Genomic DNA, 17,235 nt, shown 5'->3' with positions numbered 1-17,235 from the left:
GGTCACTCGCAGTTCAACTTTTGGCTATGCTAACTGTGTCACCGGCGAATTAAACTTGAACTTGCGATGGCAATGTGTATTTCGATGTCGATTAGATTGTTCGATATGCGAATCAATAACCAGCGCAGCGGCAATCGGCGAATACTTTTTGACTGCATAAGATGTGGGTGAATGTCGGTTGGTGTGTGAATCCCTGCGAGCAGGTTTCCTTTTCCAACAGAATCCATCACACGCCGCGTGTGCCGTTGCCTTTTCTTCCGGCTTGGGAATTTGCATTGGGCTTTTGTCTGTCGCCGTCACCAGACACATAGCAGATCATAATGATATGCAAAAGATTGGTTGGTTTATTATCTCTGGGCGATGCGGCTGCCGAATCGATTCATTCGCGATCAGAGGGGCTTCAGCCAGCCGCAGCCGCGAGCCTCTGCATGTTATGCAAATGCCTTCCGCAAACATTTACATAGACACCGAAAACAAAGCAGGCGAACAACCGTTAAACAATTATTATTGAATTTGTTTGTACCCCGCTCCCTGCCTCTCTCCAGCAAGTACAAAATTGCGTAGACAAAAGCAGTCGCACGAACAACAATTAATTGTGCAAAAAAAATTTGTCTTTTGGCTCATTTCGTTTCGTCGGACGTTCTGTAGAATTCTTAATGGCAGATGGGACAATTTTTTTTCTAAATTAATTATAAATATTGCTTTTGGCATTTCTGTGCGTTTGTGGAGGGATGGCTGTGTGTGCGTGTTTGTCCCCAAGGCCGGCGGATGGGGCGCCAAAATCGATTTCCGATGCCCAACCATTGAGTGCTCTGTGAGCCCTGTGCCACAAGATTTGCAACGTGTGTGCATTTAAACCCGCTTTATTGCTCTGCCCAACGTATTGCTCTTAGCGTTGTCAACAACAATTGCAAATTAGGCTCTTAAACCTATAATTTTAGCGTTAAAGTTTTTCGTGGTATATCAGCCTCAGACTCTGCTTCGCTGCCTCGAAGAGATGGCAGCATGCTGGCTTTTGTAAGCACGGAACGACACGAGCAAAGAATATACAAATATTTAAGTTAAAAACTACAAAACTTTCCACGAAAGTTTTCACGACTTCCCACACACGAAGTAGAGCCCTTTCCCACCTCCATTCGAATGCCTTTTTTCCCTAAACTTCTGGCTGAAATTAGAATACCCATTACAGAAAAACGAACGGGGCTATACATATATCGAATCGGTTGAATGTGCTGAATATATGAATATATCAAGAGTATATGTAACATTTAGGGTCGGAAATGCTTCTTCCTTTTAGGTGGAAGCTGGGAAAGAGTTTATAACCCGATGCAGAGGCTTACACCTGTTTAGTTATATTTACGTCTTGAACTGAAAAAGAAGATATGGGATCTGCGTAGTGCATTTCGAGTATTATATCGCGATTTTGGTGCTGGTGAGGCTTGCACGGGCAGGCCCTCACAAAATGGAATCTTGTGCCACGAAGTGAAACGAAGAAGAAGCCGGTACATGCTGGCGTCATCTGGCGTTGGTGTTTCAAAGCTTAGCTCAAAGCTTCGATTAGAGTTACCAGATGGCTGAATAAAGTTTGACTTTAGTGCTTGCTTAACGGTTTTGTTTTCAATTTTCAATAAATTGACGATCAAAGCTTATTAAGCTTTTATTCTTGTAAACTGTATTATTGGAAACTTATTAATCAATCGTGCGTGTGTGTGTGTGCGTGTGTGTACACGACTTATTATAAGTCCATTTGAAGGTACATGGACAACGGGTCGTATGAAAATTAACTTTAACTTTGGACTGTCTGGCATGACATTTTCAATTCAACTTTTGAGAGCTAAAGTCAAAGTTGGAAGTGTTTCTGGAAAAGTGTTAAAGATAACCCATTTCATATGCAAAGTCCACATTTTCCCTCTACGTATCATCTAATTGCCAGTAGTTCAAGTTTTCCCGAGAACTATTCAAAATAGTAATGAAAAATTCACATAATATGAGATAAAATATGTTATTAAGAATGCAGGGGCAAGGATATTTAACAACTACATACTGCATCGTTTCCTTGGGAAAAGTACTCGCACAGCCCATTTTCATGTAGAACAATCAAGAACACACATCTGGGAAATTAACTAAACCTATTATTAGCTACAGCCATTAACCGATTACATGAGTTGCAAAGTAACACTGACCCGGGGACTGACCAACTCCAGTGTCGTAACAGGGTCGTTGCCTCCACGGGCGGGCTCTCTACCCATCCAAAGCATCTTGTTATCAAGTCAAGCACTGGTCATTGGTCACTGGTCACTGCTCACTGGCTTTGGTCTTTAATTGCGCAAATCGAACTCGTTTGCCAGCACGGAAATACCGATACGATACGATTTCCAACCGTCTAAGAGATACATTTCGCGGCTCGGCTCTCGTTTTCGTTTTCGCTCTCGCTCTCCCTCTATTTCGATCAATCGAATATTTTCAAGTCGTAGCTGGCTCACAACTACCGTTGGGTCGCCCTTGAGAGGAACTCGTTTCAGGCGCTAAAAACGAGAGAAAAAACAAAAAGATTAATATGTAGAGAAAAAGAAATCGTTACTTCCGTTTCCTGATCGATCGGCTAGACGTACATATGTAGCCGCCGCAGAGGCCCACGGAGATGGAGAAGAACAACATATGGCTAAGAAGCTTAATAGATTCGATGGCGCAGAGCGGTTTTCATTTAGTCGAAGCCACTTAAAATGCATAATCAATTCTAGTCTTGATTTTTTTTCTGCCAATTTTCAATAAATTTCTGAAACAATTTTATATATTTTAATTTATCTAGTTTCTTTTTTTTTTGCGCGCTCCAGCAACTGTGTCAAGTTCAAAGTTGAAACTTAATTGCGAGTGAGCTGACGCGGGATCTATTCTTGGCACTAGCGCTGGCTGCTCTGCTCTGCTCCTAATTAATATTCAGCGAAAAAGTATCAAAGTGATTTCAAGTTCAGACTCATGTGATGCCAAGAACATTCCCATTTGGCCGCCGTCTTGCCTCATAAACCTCAAGTCAAAACATTAAGTCTGAAACGCAAGACCAAGTGTCGGATTAGGTCGTTTCTGGTGTACGGGGTTTACCCTAGCCGCTCTTCTGAGTTCCTCTTGTCTTGGCTGTATGTGAAGAGATGTTTGGCCAATTGATTAGTAGGCCTAGCTCTCCCCAGCACTTGGCCTCTAAGTCATTGTGCGTGACAATCGGGGGAACGTGCCAACTTCTGCTAGAGCCACCGATTCTTCCACCGACATTGCCCAACTAAGGTCCAGCAATTCTGGCTTTGCCCATTCAATTAGGGCCGGGCCAATGTGTTGTGTGCTTAGCCATGCCGAAGCGAATGAATGTATTTTGGGCTTGAAATTCCGAGAGCCAAATTCATCTGCACATGTGATATAAATATATTTAAATTAAAGTCTTGTCTCTCTGGCGCTCAGGGTCAGGGCGTGCTCGGCTTTCTGCACCAAATTGCAACGCAATTAAGACTAAGTATGGCCCGATCTTCGGATAAGCCACCGGCGCGCCGCCAGCAAAAGTTAACATGAAATATTTTGCAATCGAATAGCAGAGGTTACGAAATGTCTGGAAAATATTGTTACTTCCATGACGCCGATGGGGGAAAGCGTTAACAAGCCGCTGTAACAATGTAATTACTGTTTACAGCTCCGATACGGAATGGCCTCTAATCGGGGGGCTGGCCAGGGCCCAGCCTTTCGAAAAGATGCCGTTATCAATTAAAAAACGCCAATGGTCAAGGGTCAATCTGAGTGCAGGCTCGGGGCTCCGGTAACGCCCATCGGGTGTGAGGGGTGGAAGTGTGGACACCCACACCTCTGCCTGCCTCTGTGCTAATTAATTGATTAATTTTTAATTATATTCTACGTGCTAAATATATTTTCTGAGCAATCATGCTGCGTCAGCTTCATTGTTTCATAAGTGCGTGGTTCTGGGTTCAGAACTTTAAAGTTGTAGGATATATTTTGAGTTGGAGTTGGAGTTGATTGGGGATCAGTTTGATATAGTTTTTGTAAATATGCAAAATGGTCAAACTATGTCTATTCATATGCAAAATATATTTTATCTATAAATACTATCAAGAAGTTGGGGAACGACTCTTTCAACATTTTGATTAGCATTGAGATGGAGGTAAAAATTCTTTCAATCATTTGATTAGCATTGATCTATATAAAGGCTTTGCAAAAAGTATCAGAGTCTTCTCTGGTTCCCACCGTAAAAACGATACAAAATCCATTACTCACTCTTACAAGTGGAGCCAAAATGTCAGCATTTGTTTTACCAACACCATTTGTTTTAAGTAAAAGTAAGGTATTAATCAGAAATGTCAACATTTACCAAATGACTCAATATTTGATAGTTTTGCCCAAAAAATTGGCAATTGAAATGCGTAAACCCTTGTCAACGCCAGGGCCATTAATCAGGCAAATAATAAGCGACAACATTTAGCATTTGCCCCTAGTAAACATATTCAAAAATGTATTATTGATTATGATGAAGTCAAAGCTGTTTCGCCAATGGCAAAGATCACATATTGATGAAACAGAAATTCACAAAATGCAGAGAAAAAATCACAGCAAAACTGGAGCTATCGAAGCATACATTTATCATCGAAGAGTCGGCGTTGCCATTGCCTTCTTTGACTTCCGACTAACCTAGACCTAGACCGTGAAATGCCACGAGACTGTTACCAAGCTCTGCCACAGGTAGAGCAGAGCAGAGCAGAGCAGAGTAGAGTGGAGAAGCCGCCTGTGCTGGAGTCAAGCTTGGCTAATCGCATTCAACCGTTAGCAGAGGCAGAAACAGTGGAAGCAGCAGTGGCCGACGTGGCATCCTTGCCACTTTCGGCTTCGGCCCCAAACATGGCCAAAATAATCAAGCCAAAGGTCGACCGTGGGGAGGGGGGTCTCTGACTGAACTTCAAAGAACAATTTGCAGCGTTGACGGCGTTAATTTGTGACAAAATGAAAATGGTTCTGTATGGAGTCGACCCGCTCATGTGGCATTCAGTGGCATAATTAAGATATTCGCATAAATGTCTGCCGCTCGCGACCCGGACCTCGATGAAGATTTCACTGCACGTCCGATGCCTTACACAATTTAATGACACTTAGCCCAGTGGCTCCTGCCTTGATCACGATAGGTTTCTGCACGTATCCACAGAACACAGATCGATTATGGATCTGAGGCCATCTGGATCTCCTTTTAAATTAGATGGCACCTTGACACGTTTACCATTCTAGGGAGCACTCATTCTGGATGCTGACCGAGAATTCGTTTAGCTTATCAGCAAGTCAATCCCCGAGTCAACACCTCCAGGGCCGGTTGCCCGAGAACAGGTTATGTTAACTGAGTTCTCTGCGGGCCAGGCCTGTAAGCATCAATGGGACTTACACATACGTGTGTGTATGGATACCTTGTCATATTTTCGTAAATAAAAAACTCATCTGAGGTCATTCAAAGACAAGGCGGAAGTCCAGGAATATGCCATACCTAGACCAACCCCAAAAACATAATATAACTTGTCACAATGTAAGGCACCATTAAAGATGTTTACGAACGTGTTTTAACTACTACTTATGTACATACATATGGGTAACTATGAGTACTTTGCAGTCACATTATGGCTTGTGAAGTTTTTTAAACGAAAACTTGTTGAACTCCTTGGAGTAATGAAATTTTTTGAATGTTTACTTAATTTCTACGAGAGACAAAACAATTAGTAGAGATCGAACAATATTCTCTTTAACCTTGTAGATTCTTTGAAGGAAAATTTTTATGGATAGAATGAATATTAAAATGAGTATGGAAGGAATTCCACGAACAATACTACTCAAGATCAATAATCTAGAAGGAACTAAGACTTTGTATTGTCCAAAGTTCTTTACAATTTCCGATCATTTATTTATAGCTGAAAATAGTTCTATAAGCCTGTTTAATCCTCTTTTCCGATTAGCATCGTTTCTATCCGTAAAGTTTAATCGTTTCTAATGGATTATGCTATAACAAAGCCGCATCTCTATTGGGGAATACGTCTATTTCTGTGTCTACCCAACGGATATGCTAATCAATCGAATCGTACCTAACAAGATTTCCGATTTCAGATCTTTCGATCAAATTACTTTCCAACTTTCATAGCTGAATGAAATCTATTGCAAGACAAGCCCCGCAATTTCCTTGATACATTGCTAAATGTGTGCCAAAGCACTTATCATATCTAAACCCCAAAAACGCTATTCAATTCTCAGTGCATTGACCCATTAAAGAGCAGAATTCACCCACTAATACACGAGCATCACCAAGCAGCAGCACGACAGCGGCAGCAACTTCAAAGTTGAATGCCATACGGAACATGCTCAAAATCAAGCGAATAGATGAAAAAAAAATAAAAAACGAACCCACTGGGCCACACGGATAGACACGAACAGACACGCATAGACACGCACACACAGGTGCCGGTACAGTCGCAGACAATTGCATGCAGTGCGGCGCTGAGCTGCTCAAACGAACTCAACGAAACTTCCGTTGTTCTGTGCGAAGCCTCAGTGTTCGTCAAGTTTCCGATGTCGAAGTCGAAGTCGGAGAGGTGCTTGTGTATGGGTTTTGGTGTGGGATGGTATGGGTATTAGTGTTGTTGCTAAGTATTTTGCACAAGCTCAGGCGTCGTGATCGGCAACTGCTGCCTGCTGCCTGCTGCCTTCTGCTGCTGCTGCTGCCACTACTGCTGCTGCTGCTGCTGCCGTTGCTCGGTCGACAGCGACGCGAAAAAGTTACTTTATCTTGTGATTGCCGAGAAGTTTTAGATTCAGTTGAGCATAAACATTCCTACGGTGTGGTGGTAGAATCAGCCAAGTCTGCGCGTCGAACGACTAAGCTAAGCCATTTAGTATACTACAATTTAGTATGAACAATTTGTGAAGCGATCATCATCGTTGAAAAGTGTTTTTGGAAAGTGGCACAAGCTGCAGCTTCTACTCGATCGAAGCTGAAAGCCAAACGAGCTCCACGAACTCCAAAGCAAAAATCGAAAGTTTTTTTTTCCGCTTGAGCGCAGCATGAGAAATCCTGCGGCAAGCCTTTGACAGAGAGCCTAACGAAACCATAGTCAAATCTATACAGAACGGAGCTGAGCTGAGAGTGTTTGCAGCTTAAGTAACTCATTCAGCAGATTGCCCAGACCCCCAAAAACAAAGGAGAAACATGACGATGAACTACCATTACTACAATGCCAGCTCGCGCTACGAAATGGTCGTGGAGATAGCCAATATCGCGCTGGACGAGTTCAAGACCCATCATACCTCACGCAACTACACGGGCCTGGTGCAGCGCTACTACCAATTGGTGGAAGAGGATTATGGCGGTAGGTGGAACTGAAATTGATTCAAATTGCATTTAACTTTGAAGGCCCTACAATCGGAGACGTGACACTAAAGCGACAGCTCATCTACCCTAAACAGCACGAAATCGTTCAGTCCACATTTAACCATATTATAAACGCATAAAAATGATGAATTGCCATTTTTTTGTGTCCGACAAATCATAAACAAAATAACGTACATGAAAGCAAACAAAGCGGCAAAACAAAAATGCCTAAAAAAAAAGAAAGAGATTCAGACCAAAAGCTCAACCAAAAAAAACTTCTAGGACAATTAAAAAAGGTTTTTTCGTGTGTGTGTTTGTGTGTGTGAGTGTATGAGTGTATTAAATGCCGACCTTGGCAATGTCAATTGTATTTTTGACAATTATTAACGTAATTAAAATGTATTTACATTGCTTATCTTAGCCATTTTTATGAAGCGACCGTCGAGATCGACGACTCAGCTCAGGCTTTGCTTCTGCTTCTGCCTCTGGCTTTACCTTTGGCTCTGCCGCTGGCTCTTTCCGTGTGCAGCTGAGCATGTAGAAAAAATAGCAAACAAAAAAAATACAGCACTTTTAACCCGAAGATGATGCATCAGCATTGATCGTACAACATGGGGATTGCCCCTGTATCTAAGGGCATTTGCCCCAACGTTCCGTTTCCAGCCTTTGCCTCTGAGCACATGTGCCCCATATTGACACTCTCGACTGTGGCAGTCAGAAGCCGCGCCGGTCGATGTCGCCGGCGAGAGGTCAATGGCAGGTCGGGCAGATGCGATTAAAATAAAAATAAAAAAAAGTGCAAATAGTGCGCAGTGTACCAGCCAGCTGAGATTGAATCATGCCAAAATCATGCAAATAAGCTGAACAAACATCAAGTGCGGGGCCATAAACGAAAGACTTAGGAAACGAACTTGAAACGATGACAAGGCGAAATTTCTAGAAAATTTGTCAAGGGTGAAAAACAATGGTTAAAGAAGAATAGTTGAAAAGGAAAATTTGTAGAAAAAGCCGTTCAAAGGTTAGACAAGCAATTCGAGGGGAACTTTTGCGCAGAAATTCAAATTCAAATAATACAGAATGTGAGAAATATAGGAATAAATTTGAATAGACTTTAATTGCGGAATTTACCGGCAAAACAAACGCGAATGAGTATGGGGTATAAAAAGCATGATTTATTAAACAAAGCTTTATAATATCTAAAGATATATGATCAATGTAGGGATTATACTAGATGGCACTGTGTTGATCCACGATAAATATTTATTTCTTTAGAACAATTTATAACAATTTCGAAGTTTCACAACATCGAAATGGAATAATTGTAATACGCCATCCAGTAAACTTTATGAGGAATAACTGCCTGCCAATTAATGAATCCCCAGAATGTCTTTAGTCGATTGCTGTCAATAAACAGCCAGAGGCAATCGAATGGAAAAGTTGGAAAATAGGAATAATAATGTTAAACAGTTGGTAATTACTCTCCATATAGGGTTAGGGGTTCCTCGGCACTGACATTTCTATGACGACATTTACCGACGTAGACTCTTTGCAAGTGGAAATATTCTATTTCAAGCTACAATTCCGGTTCATGTTCGAGTACGAGTATTTATCAATTATTGTTTACTCGAAAGCCAATTGTGTCGACATATAACGCGATACAGTGACAAAGAAATTAGCCGGCAAATAGTTTTCGTATTTTTTGTTTTGTTCGAATACATTCACGATTTCATTCAGCTTGGATGAATTGCCTGGCTAACAAAACGCGAGGTGCTATGAGCTAATGAAATGCTAATCGAAACCAGCTCTGGGACCGAGACGTCTTCGAGGATTTGCATAGACGAAAAGAGAAATTAAATCAAATAACTTGTGAACAGATTGCGGCAATTAATTTGATGATTTTGTTGCTTGAATTTCCAGATCCGCGTGCGGAACGCTTCCACCTGATGGACCATCCGATGTTCACCTTCGGCCTGGTGGCCATCTACCTCTCCTGGGTGCTCGTCCTGGGGCCCCTCTTCATGCGCGACCGCAAGCCCTTCCAGCTACGCCGCACCCTGGTCATCTACAACGCCTTTCAGGTGGCCCTCAGCGGCTACATGTTCTACGAGGTGAGTCCGGACTTTGGAATCCTCCCCACTGTACATCCCCCTAATGCCAAGCCCCATCCCCGTTCCCGTTTCTGTTTCAGCACTTAATGGCCGGCTGGCTGAACTACAATCTGAAGTGCCAACCGGTTGACTACTCGGATGGTCCCATGTCCAAGCGGGTAAGTCGACGCAACCGGTCACCCAAATCTACACAAAAACGAAACTGGCTCATCCCCGATGGAACGGTGCTATTTTAAGAGGGACGCGTGGACTTATAGATTTTATAGATTCGATTATATCATTCGGCATTATTCCTTTGTCCGCGTCTCACCTTGCGGCGGTAACTCTTCCGCTCTCTAGTCGGCAAGTTCGTTGCCTCTATGTCTGATGAATCACCGACTCCGCCAGCCACCTCAAGAGCAATCAAGAGTGCGTCTCGAGTTCGGCTCAAAGCCAGTCAGTTAGTCGACTGGTCATAGACGGCCAAGAGGCAAACAACAACAGCTACAGCCAAAGTGTTTTAATTATGCCTCCATCGTGGCACAAAGTTCACATTCAAATGGGCAGCAGATTTCGGAAGTCCAATTAGCCGGCCGGAGTGGGGGCTTTTTTTAATCCAAATTCTAAAGATAATTGCTGGCTTCCAGTCTTTTGTTACGCCTCTCAATCGATTGTGTTCCCCATTTCTCAGCCACTCAAATGGCTGGCTAAGCGCTCGCAACTGGAAAACAATTAAAGAAATAGCTGGATAATGAGAGTTTGAAGTTAAGTGCATCACTTAATGCCAATTTGGCTGTGGACCACAAAATGAGGCATTTAAAAATGTTCGTAAAACTGTAACACTGAGGAAAACCTGAAGTTACATGAAAACCGATGGATGAATGCTCTTTTTAGGGATTCCAAAGTGGATTGAATAATAAGAGCTTACTATATTAGCTTAAAAGATACTTGAGGGTAATAAAAAACATTCACCAGTTAATCCTACCCCATCTTGCTACTCTTCAGATGTTCAAATCAACTTTTCTCCAGATAAAGACAGATATCTATCTATAAGTAATGACCCCCAACAAAGAGTACTTCATATTACATTCACTTCAAGCTTCCAGTAGTAACATTTGGACCACAATCCATTTAAGAGTGCCACACCCCCCGAAGGCCCTTGCCTCATGCTTATGTTACAATCAAATTAGCAACATTTACAAGGGCCTCTAGCTGTGATTGTGATTGTAGTTGGCTTTTGTTTAAGCCTTAAATCAATAGAGCATAAACCGTGTGTAAACAAACATCCCTCACGAGCGGAAGATCTACCCATTGATCGATTTCACATCCGCAGTAAATGCCAGAAAACCGAAATATAAGACGGACCGCCGACAAGTCAATAAACCCGGGCTCAAAGGCCGGTCACAGGGCTCCGGATATTAGCATAATTATCATCATTCCAAGCGAGACCCATAAAAGTCAATATTGTTTACATTACGCATACGCCATGTGCGCCCCTACATGACATGGTTTCACTCTTGTTGAACGAAAATTCTACCACGAAACAGGAAAAACTAGAAACCACAAAGAAAATGAAAAATGAAAATTGAAAAGAAAACGAAAACGAAAACGAAAAGAAACCAAACGAGACGCGAAGCGATGCGAAGACGTTGTCAATGTCATTGCGCAAGTTCTTCGCTGCTTTTGTGGTTTCTACGTTAATTGGTCACATCGCTCGATGGGCGTTGAGAATTGCATAACGACCTTGCAAGGTCAGGTCTCACCGCACACCCAACACCCCACTTACCCCAATCTCTCTCGCTTTGTCTCTCTCTGTTTGGCAGATGCTCAACCTGTGCTACATCTACTACCTGTCAAAACTGACGGAATTCGCCGACACCGTGTTCTTTGTGCTGCGCAAGAAATCCTCACAGATCACCTGGCTGCATGTTTACCATCATTCGGTGACGCCGCTGGAGACCTGGGTCCTGGTCAAGTTCCTTGCAGGTGGGTGGAGCCTTCTCTCGCTTTGTGTTCTTTGGGAAACTCTAACCTTTGATTGCTGTTTTCCAGGTGGAAATGCCACATTCCCCAATCTGCTGAACAACTTTGTGCATGTGTGCATGTACTTCTATTACATGATGTCCGCCATGGGACCCGAGTACGCCAAGTTCCTGTGGTGGAAGAAATACATGACCGAGCTGCAGATCGTAAGTATAGATCGATCAAGAATGCACGGGGAGGGGGAGGGGGCATTAAAATAGATCTGTTCCAGCACAGATACCGCCCGAAAATTAAACGAAACTCGTTTAGAAGTTAGAAATATGCTTCTCGGACATAGATTGGAACTTAGTGACTGCTGCTAGAGCTGTTGGCAATTGGCCAAAAATGCAAACCTGTTAGACCGGCAATCCCAGCCGTGCCGTGCCGTGCCTCTGCCTCTGCCTGGGCCCCCCAGTCTAAGCCCCTGCCACATAAAATGGTATTATTCATTTAGCCCAAAAGGCACACACACCATCACATTGGCAATCACGTTCCTAGACGCCAGTGCAGCATCTGTGTGCATTATGCCAAAAAATCTATTGGCCAATGCTTCTAGCTGTGTCTTGCGTTTAGCCACAAGCACAAGTGGCATTTCTCGCACTCAGATTCTTCGACCTCTGCAAGTGGTTTCTGTTTGTTTATTCGACTCCGATGAGCAGCCGGGGCCAAAGGCCGAATCTTCTAGCCACCGATCGATCGGTCATGCATTCTGGAGAATTGCACAAGCTCTGATTACCGATTTTCTGCAAAAAGCAAAAGCAATAGCAAAAGTGAAACCAAATGGAATCAGAGACTGAAATAAAACAAGAGATTGCTGCTCTGATCTTGTTTTGTTTCTGGTTTTTCCCATCTGTTTTTTGTTGTTGTTACCAACGGCTCCACATGATCGGTTCTCGCTGGATTGTCTACGCATAATTCAAAGACTCGGACACGAGTAAACAGAAGCACATATATACTCGTATATAGTAGAAGGGGACAGCTTTGGTGGGTAAATATGTTTCATTGCATTTTAGCTTGGGTTTTCTATCTCTCTTTTTTTCCAAGTTTCGAAATTCTTGAAACGCATGGAGACATGGCAGGTTTAGTTTGTTCTGCTGTAGCTGCTGGCCTCCTTCTATGCCACACTGCTGTTGTGTTTGTTAGTGAATCGCCTTGAAGCCTCTCTGCTCCACAGTTGAGTTGTCAAACGTTCGGTGACTAAGTTAAGTACATACTAAGTAAGCACTGGTTTTATATGGAAATGCAGGAGATAAACAGGGGGAACTCCATATGATAGAACTAGGGAGAATAAGACTGCTTAAAACTAAAATGGAAATTGAAAAGGATAGTAGTATGTGCTTCCTGGAAAGCCGAACCTGTAAACCCCCTGCGGAATCCGGCAGTGACTAGGAAAATTACTTGAACCACTTTAGGGAATCCCACAAAAACTTGAACAGTGATAAGTTTAGTCATGTGGAAAGCTTCCTTGAACTAAGATTTATTTCAAATAATTTATATACATTTTCTTTATGGGACAGTTAGAGGATTTTATAGCATAAGTAATTGGGTACCTTTGCTCAGAGATAATCTTTCTTAAGTCGATTAATTTCATCCAACCAATACGTGTTGTTTCTTGAATTATAAAACTGATTGAACATTGATCTATACCTTTAATCAATTAAAGTCTCACTGTACCCGTACCCCAACTATAATCCCACTCTGGGAGTCCTCACTGTACCCGTCTTATGCGGGTATGATATGATATACTCATGTGTCGCCAGTTGAGTGCTTATTTAGATTGTTGCTGCTGTTGTTTTCGCAGTTGTTTCCGAGCAGTTTTCTTGATGTTTTCCAATTGCTTGTCGCTCGATTCTGTGCGATTCCCTCTGCCCCTCCACTCGCTGCCGACATTTATAATGAGGCGGAGCCGCAATCAAATGCTGAGTGGGCAGACGCATCTCATAGATAATTTATCTGTCATGCTGCTGTAACCGTTAAAGCGGTTATACTAAGTTGTTGTTGCAGTTCTAGTTGCTGCTGTGCTGTTGTTGATGCAGTACTGGATCTGCGAGTATTCGTATCTTATGCGCAATAGCGTAGCAATAGATTCTTTCAGTTCCTGCCGAGCAATTAGCCGCAAAAGCCAAACCATATATCGCACGCTCTAAATTGTGGCCAGAGCCAAGTGAGAATTAGGTTCCAATTGTTGGCAACATTTTGGCCAGCCGCGGTGGCTAGATTTGTTGCCACATCCTCCAGCCAAGCCAGACAAGACCAGAACCAAGCGCAGCGCAGACCTGGCTAATTCCATTTCCAATTCCAATTCCGAAGTTTCCACATTTGGTGCCCACCGACTTCCACTCCGATCCGACCAGTTTCGATTACATTATCATTTCGTGTTTCGTTCCGTTTTGCGGCAATGAATGTTGCCCGCCACCGATCCGATCCGATGCGATCCGATCGGATCCAATCCGCTCCGCTCCGCTCCGAGCTGATTCCGAGTGGAGTCGAGTCGAGAGTGGAGCGTTCACTTTTATCCAGCACCGCGACGAACTTGCCACACCAACCGGGTGAGTGTCTATGTCGGCGATTGCGTTGTCTGTGGCTATTGTCGATGGCAATCACTGGGCAGACTACACATGCACTCATGCAATTTTCCACGGCCTGTGCCTGTGCCTGTACCTGTGCCAGTGCCTGTGTCTGGGTAAAAGTCAACAAGCGATCTGCCACTTTCAATTGCCAGCCAGTGATCCGAGACTGTTGGCGCTGGGGGGAGACTGGAGACTGGAGCCAGCGGGACGCGGGAAGCGGGATGTCTGGTCAAGTCATGTTGCAAGTGCAACTGCATTTTTCTGGCCATTTGCCGGCATTTGCAGGCACGGAGACATGCCACACACGCAATCCCAGACAGTGGCAGAGCGTACAATGCCTCTAAAGATGGATTTTGCAATCGATTGACAATAATAGGCCCGGCACGGCACAGTGGGGCGAATGAAACGAATAAATTGGGAGAAAATATACATTTTAGATGCAACAAAGGCACAAAGAGTCCACTGTTAAGATCTTAGAATTCTTCTGACCAAAACCCCATGCAGTATCCCTCAGAACTCTTCCAAAGAATGACCCGTTTCCATCAATCTTCCGGTGCCCACAGTGCCAGCGAAGCGTCTAAGCGTTGACGCTGGCTTTCAACGCTCCGGCTACAAGCAATTCTCAAACTTGGCCAACAGCAGTGGCAACGAGAGGCACAGTTGTCCGCTTGGCCAACCGACAGTGTGCCCCAAGCTACGCAGCGGCAGCGGCAGCGGTTCGTTGGCTCAGTGACTTTGCCACGACTTGCAGTGCAGTGTTAATGGAAACTTGCAGCGCTTGGCTGACCAACGTAATATTTTGTAGGTCATCAGAAACTGCACACTCGGTGGCACACACCGACCAAAACAAGCAGGTTTTTTTGGGTCTTGCAGCACCGAGAGGCGGCGCCGCAGAGGAGGAACTGTGGGAGGAGCTGCAGGGGCGACTCGTTAGACTGCCGCACATCTGAAACATCATCAAATTTACGATCAATCAGTGATCAATAAAGGAAAGCTAAATATGGGTTGTATAACACTTACCAACACGGGGGGCTATTGGGGTCGCCAAAGGTCAATGGAAGCAGCCAGTGGCTTGTTGAACTTGGTCAAACAGAGACACGAGCCCCATTTATGGATATCTAATAACTACATAATACTGGTAGTAATTACAGCGAATCCGAAGCACTCACTCGGTCACTCATGTGCATATTTGAGTACTTTTTGATTGCCTTCGCTGGGTGCTCTCAAGGGTGCCACAATGATGCTGGTGTTGATTCGGCCCCGTCTCCGTCCCCCCAGTTATTAGCCGTTTTATTAGCCGCATTCAAAAGAGCTGTAAGTCAAGAGAATAAAAGTGTTACGACCGCACACGGGCTAATTGGATGACGTTACAACTTCCGTAACGAGACAAGCTCTAAGCCGCCCTTTCAATGCCACGACAATGACCGCAAAGAGGAGGGCAGGTGCCAAGTCGAGTCAAGTATTTGCCGAGCTGAACCAGTGATTAGGTCTTCCCAGTAGTCAGGCGTAACAATAGTATGCACTAGAACTTTCCCAGTCCCTCCACAAAATATATATAATTACTTATATGTCATGTCAATCTATACTTTTTCCCTCCAGGCCCAGTTCGTGCTGTGCATCTTCCATACGTTACGCGCCCTCTTCAGCAACCAGTGCCAGTTCTCGAAGTTCATCTCGGCCCTCCTTCTGCTGAATGCCTCCATATTCTTTTGCCTCTTCATGAACTTCTACATGCAGAGCTACAAGAAGTCCAAGGCCCAGCAGGCGCTACAGCAGCAGCAGCAGGAGAAGCTCACGGCAGCCCAGGAGGTGGCGTCGAAGGCAGACAGCAACAACAATAACCATATGGAGATGCTGACACAGAAGCTGAAGGCCCACTAGAATAGAAGAGGAAGTGCTTCCACGGATTGCTCGAAAAGGGAACAAAAATTTTTTGCATACTCGTAAACTGGACAAATTGGTGTTGGCAACAGATCAAACGTTGGAAGTAGTTTTGGTACAAAGGTTTTAACTTACGTTAAGCTTAAGCTTAAGAGCCATAAATGCACAGATAGACAGACGCACACGGATAGTTAGGAAGTCCAGCCAGACAGCCAAACAGCCAGAAGAAGAGCCACCTCTTTACGGGGCGTATGAGGAATTCAATTATTCTACCAGCCTCTCCTACGACTGCGCTAGCTTTGCTTTATTGCTTCGCTTGTCACGGACATCCGTCCGGTCATGCGTCCGCTGAAGAGAATGCCCCTCTGGTTAGCAGTCGTAACTGTATTCGTAATGTGAACTGTATAAGAAACTGGGTCAATTTTCGAGATCTGCCTAAGCTGTAAGTCACCTAATTCTAGAACCTCACGAACGTAGCGTAGTTTTTAATCGAACTCTGCGCTACCCCCGATAGTGCCTAAGTAAGTGTTAATTGTAATTGTGTATAGACGATTTGTAAATAGCCTGTTAAATGTTAAATATTTGTAGTCCGCTAAGCCCTCTAGCCTAAGCAAACTAGTCTAACTTACAACATGCGCGCAACTCAATACTGAGGAGCACGACTATAAAGCGAAGACAAATAAAAGCGAAGAAAAGATACATTTCAATAACGACCCGAGTCTATTTTATTTGTTTTACTTCCCCATTGGACAGAGCCAACACTTGGCAGGGTCGTTCATGCGGAAGATATCAATTAATTTACGAGAAATCACTGTAAACCAACGAAATCTGAAGTGGGAATGTTGAATGCACAGTTTATCCGATTAATGAATCAATATTCTGTGTGCTTTGAGTTGATTTTTAAAGGGGTATTCTTCAAAAAAGTGCTTAACCAAAACATGTCTAACATTCGAACTGGAATTTAAGTCTAACCGTCGTTATCCGATAAGACTGACAAAGGGGTGGCCACTCTGTCAAAACAGTGTGACCGCCTTCCAATCTATAATTTCATTTTCAATGATATATTAATGCATATAGGTTATTGAAACATTTATACACAGGGTTTTTAATTTTCGCTCTCTCAAATCAAATCTCTTCCATGCATAATGTATTCACTGTAATGCACTTATATCCTTGTCAATCATTCACTTTCAAACGTAGGCGCGCCAGTCGATAGTATCGATAGGTGGGTTATTTCTATTGCAAGAATTTCCCTTCATTCCATACATTACATTTTATGCTTTGA

At 43.6% G+C, this 17,235-nt stretch overlaps 1 protein-coding gene across 3 annotated transcripts; it reads left to right on the top strand.

The window, feature by feature from the left end:
* Positions 1-1,361: 1,361 nt before the first annotated feature.
* Positions 1,362-16,654, top strand: LOC108157234 (elongation of very long chain fatty acids protein 7). 3 transcript variants are annotated; one of them, XM_017289193.2, is made up of 7 exons: positions 1,362-1,502; positions 7,148-7,388; positions 9,308-9,498; positions 9,579-9,656; positions 11,301-11,463; positions 11,530-11,666; positions 15,669-15,950. In XM_017289193.2, the coding sequence occupies exons 2-7, from the start codon at positions 7,229-7,231 to the stop codon at positions 15,948-15,950; spliced, it is 1,011 nt and encodes a 336-aa protein (XP_017144682.1). In that variant the 5' UTR covers positions 1,362-1,502; positions 7,148-7,228. The 3 variants fall into 3 exon arrangements, with proteins under 3 accessions (XP_017144682.1, XP_033244729.1, XP_017144683.1); XM_033388838.1 differs by having other exon boundaries at positions 7,083-7,388; XM_017289194.2 differs by lacking the exon at positions 1,362-1,502 and having other exon boundaries at positions 7,229-7,388; positions 15,669-16,654.
* Positions 16,655-17,235: the final 581 nt, after the last annotated feature.

Source organism: Drosophila miranda, chromosome 2, assembly GCF_003369915.1.
Source record: "Drosophila miranda strain MSH22 chromosome 2, D.miranda_PacBio2.1, whole genome shotgun sequence".
In the NCBI taxonomy this organism is placed as follows: domain Eukaryota; kingdom Metazoa; phylum Arthropoda; class Insecta; order Diptera; family Drosophilidae; genus Drosophila; species Drosophila miranda.
The sequence above is the reverse complement of the archived record's forward strand: the minus strand, read 5'-3'. Positions and strand labels throughout refer to the sequence as shown.

Excerpts from the sequence above, each read along its gene's own strand:
- LOC108157234 (XM_017289194.2), top strand. The coding sequence starts at position 7,229 with ATGACGATGAACTACCATTACTACAATGCCAGCTCGCGCTACGAAATG. Across the intron at positions 7,389-9,307 it reads GGTGGAAGAGGATTATGGCG|ATCCGCGTGCGGAACGCTTC; the intron begins GTAGGTGGAACT and ends TTGAATTTCCAG. Across the intron at positions 9,499-9,578 it reads GCGGCTACATGTTCTACGAG|CACTTAATGGCCGGCTGGCT; the intron begins GTGAGTCCGGAC and ends TTTCTGTTTCAG.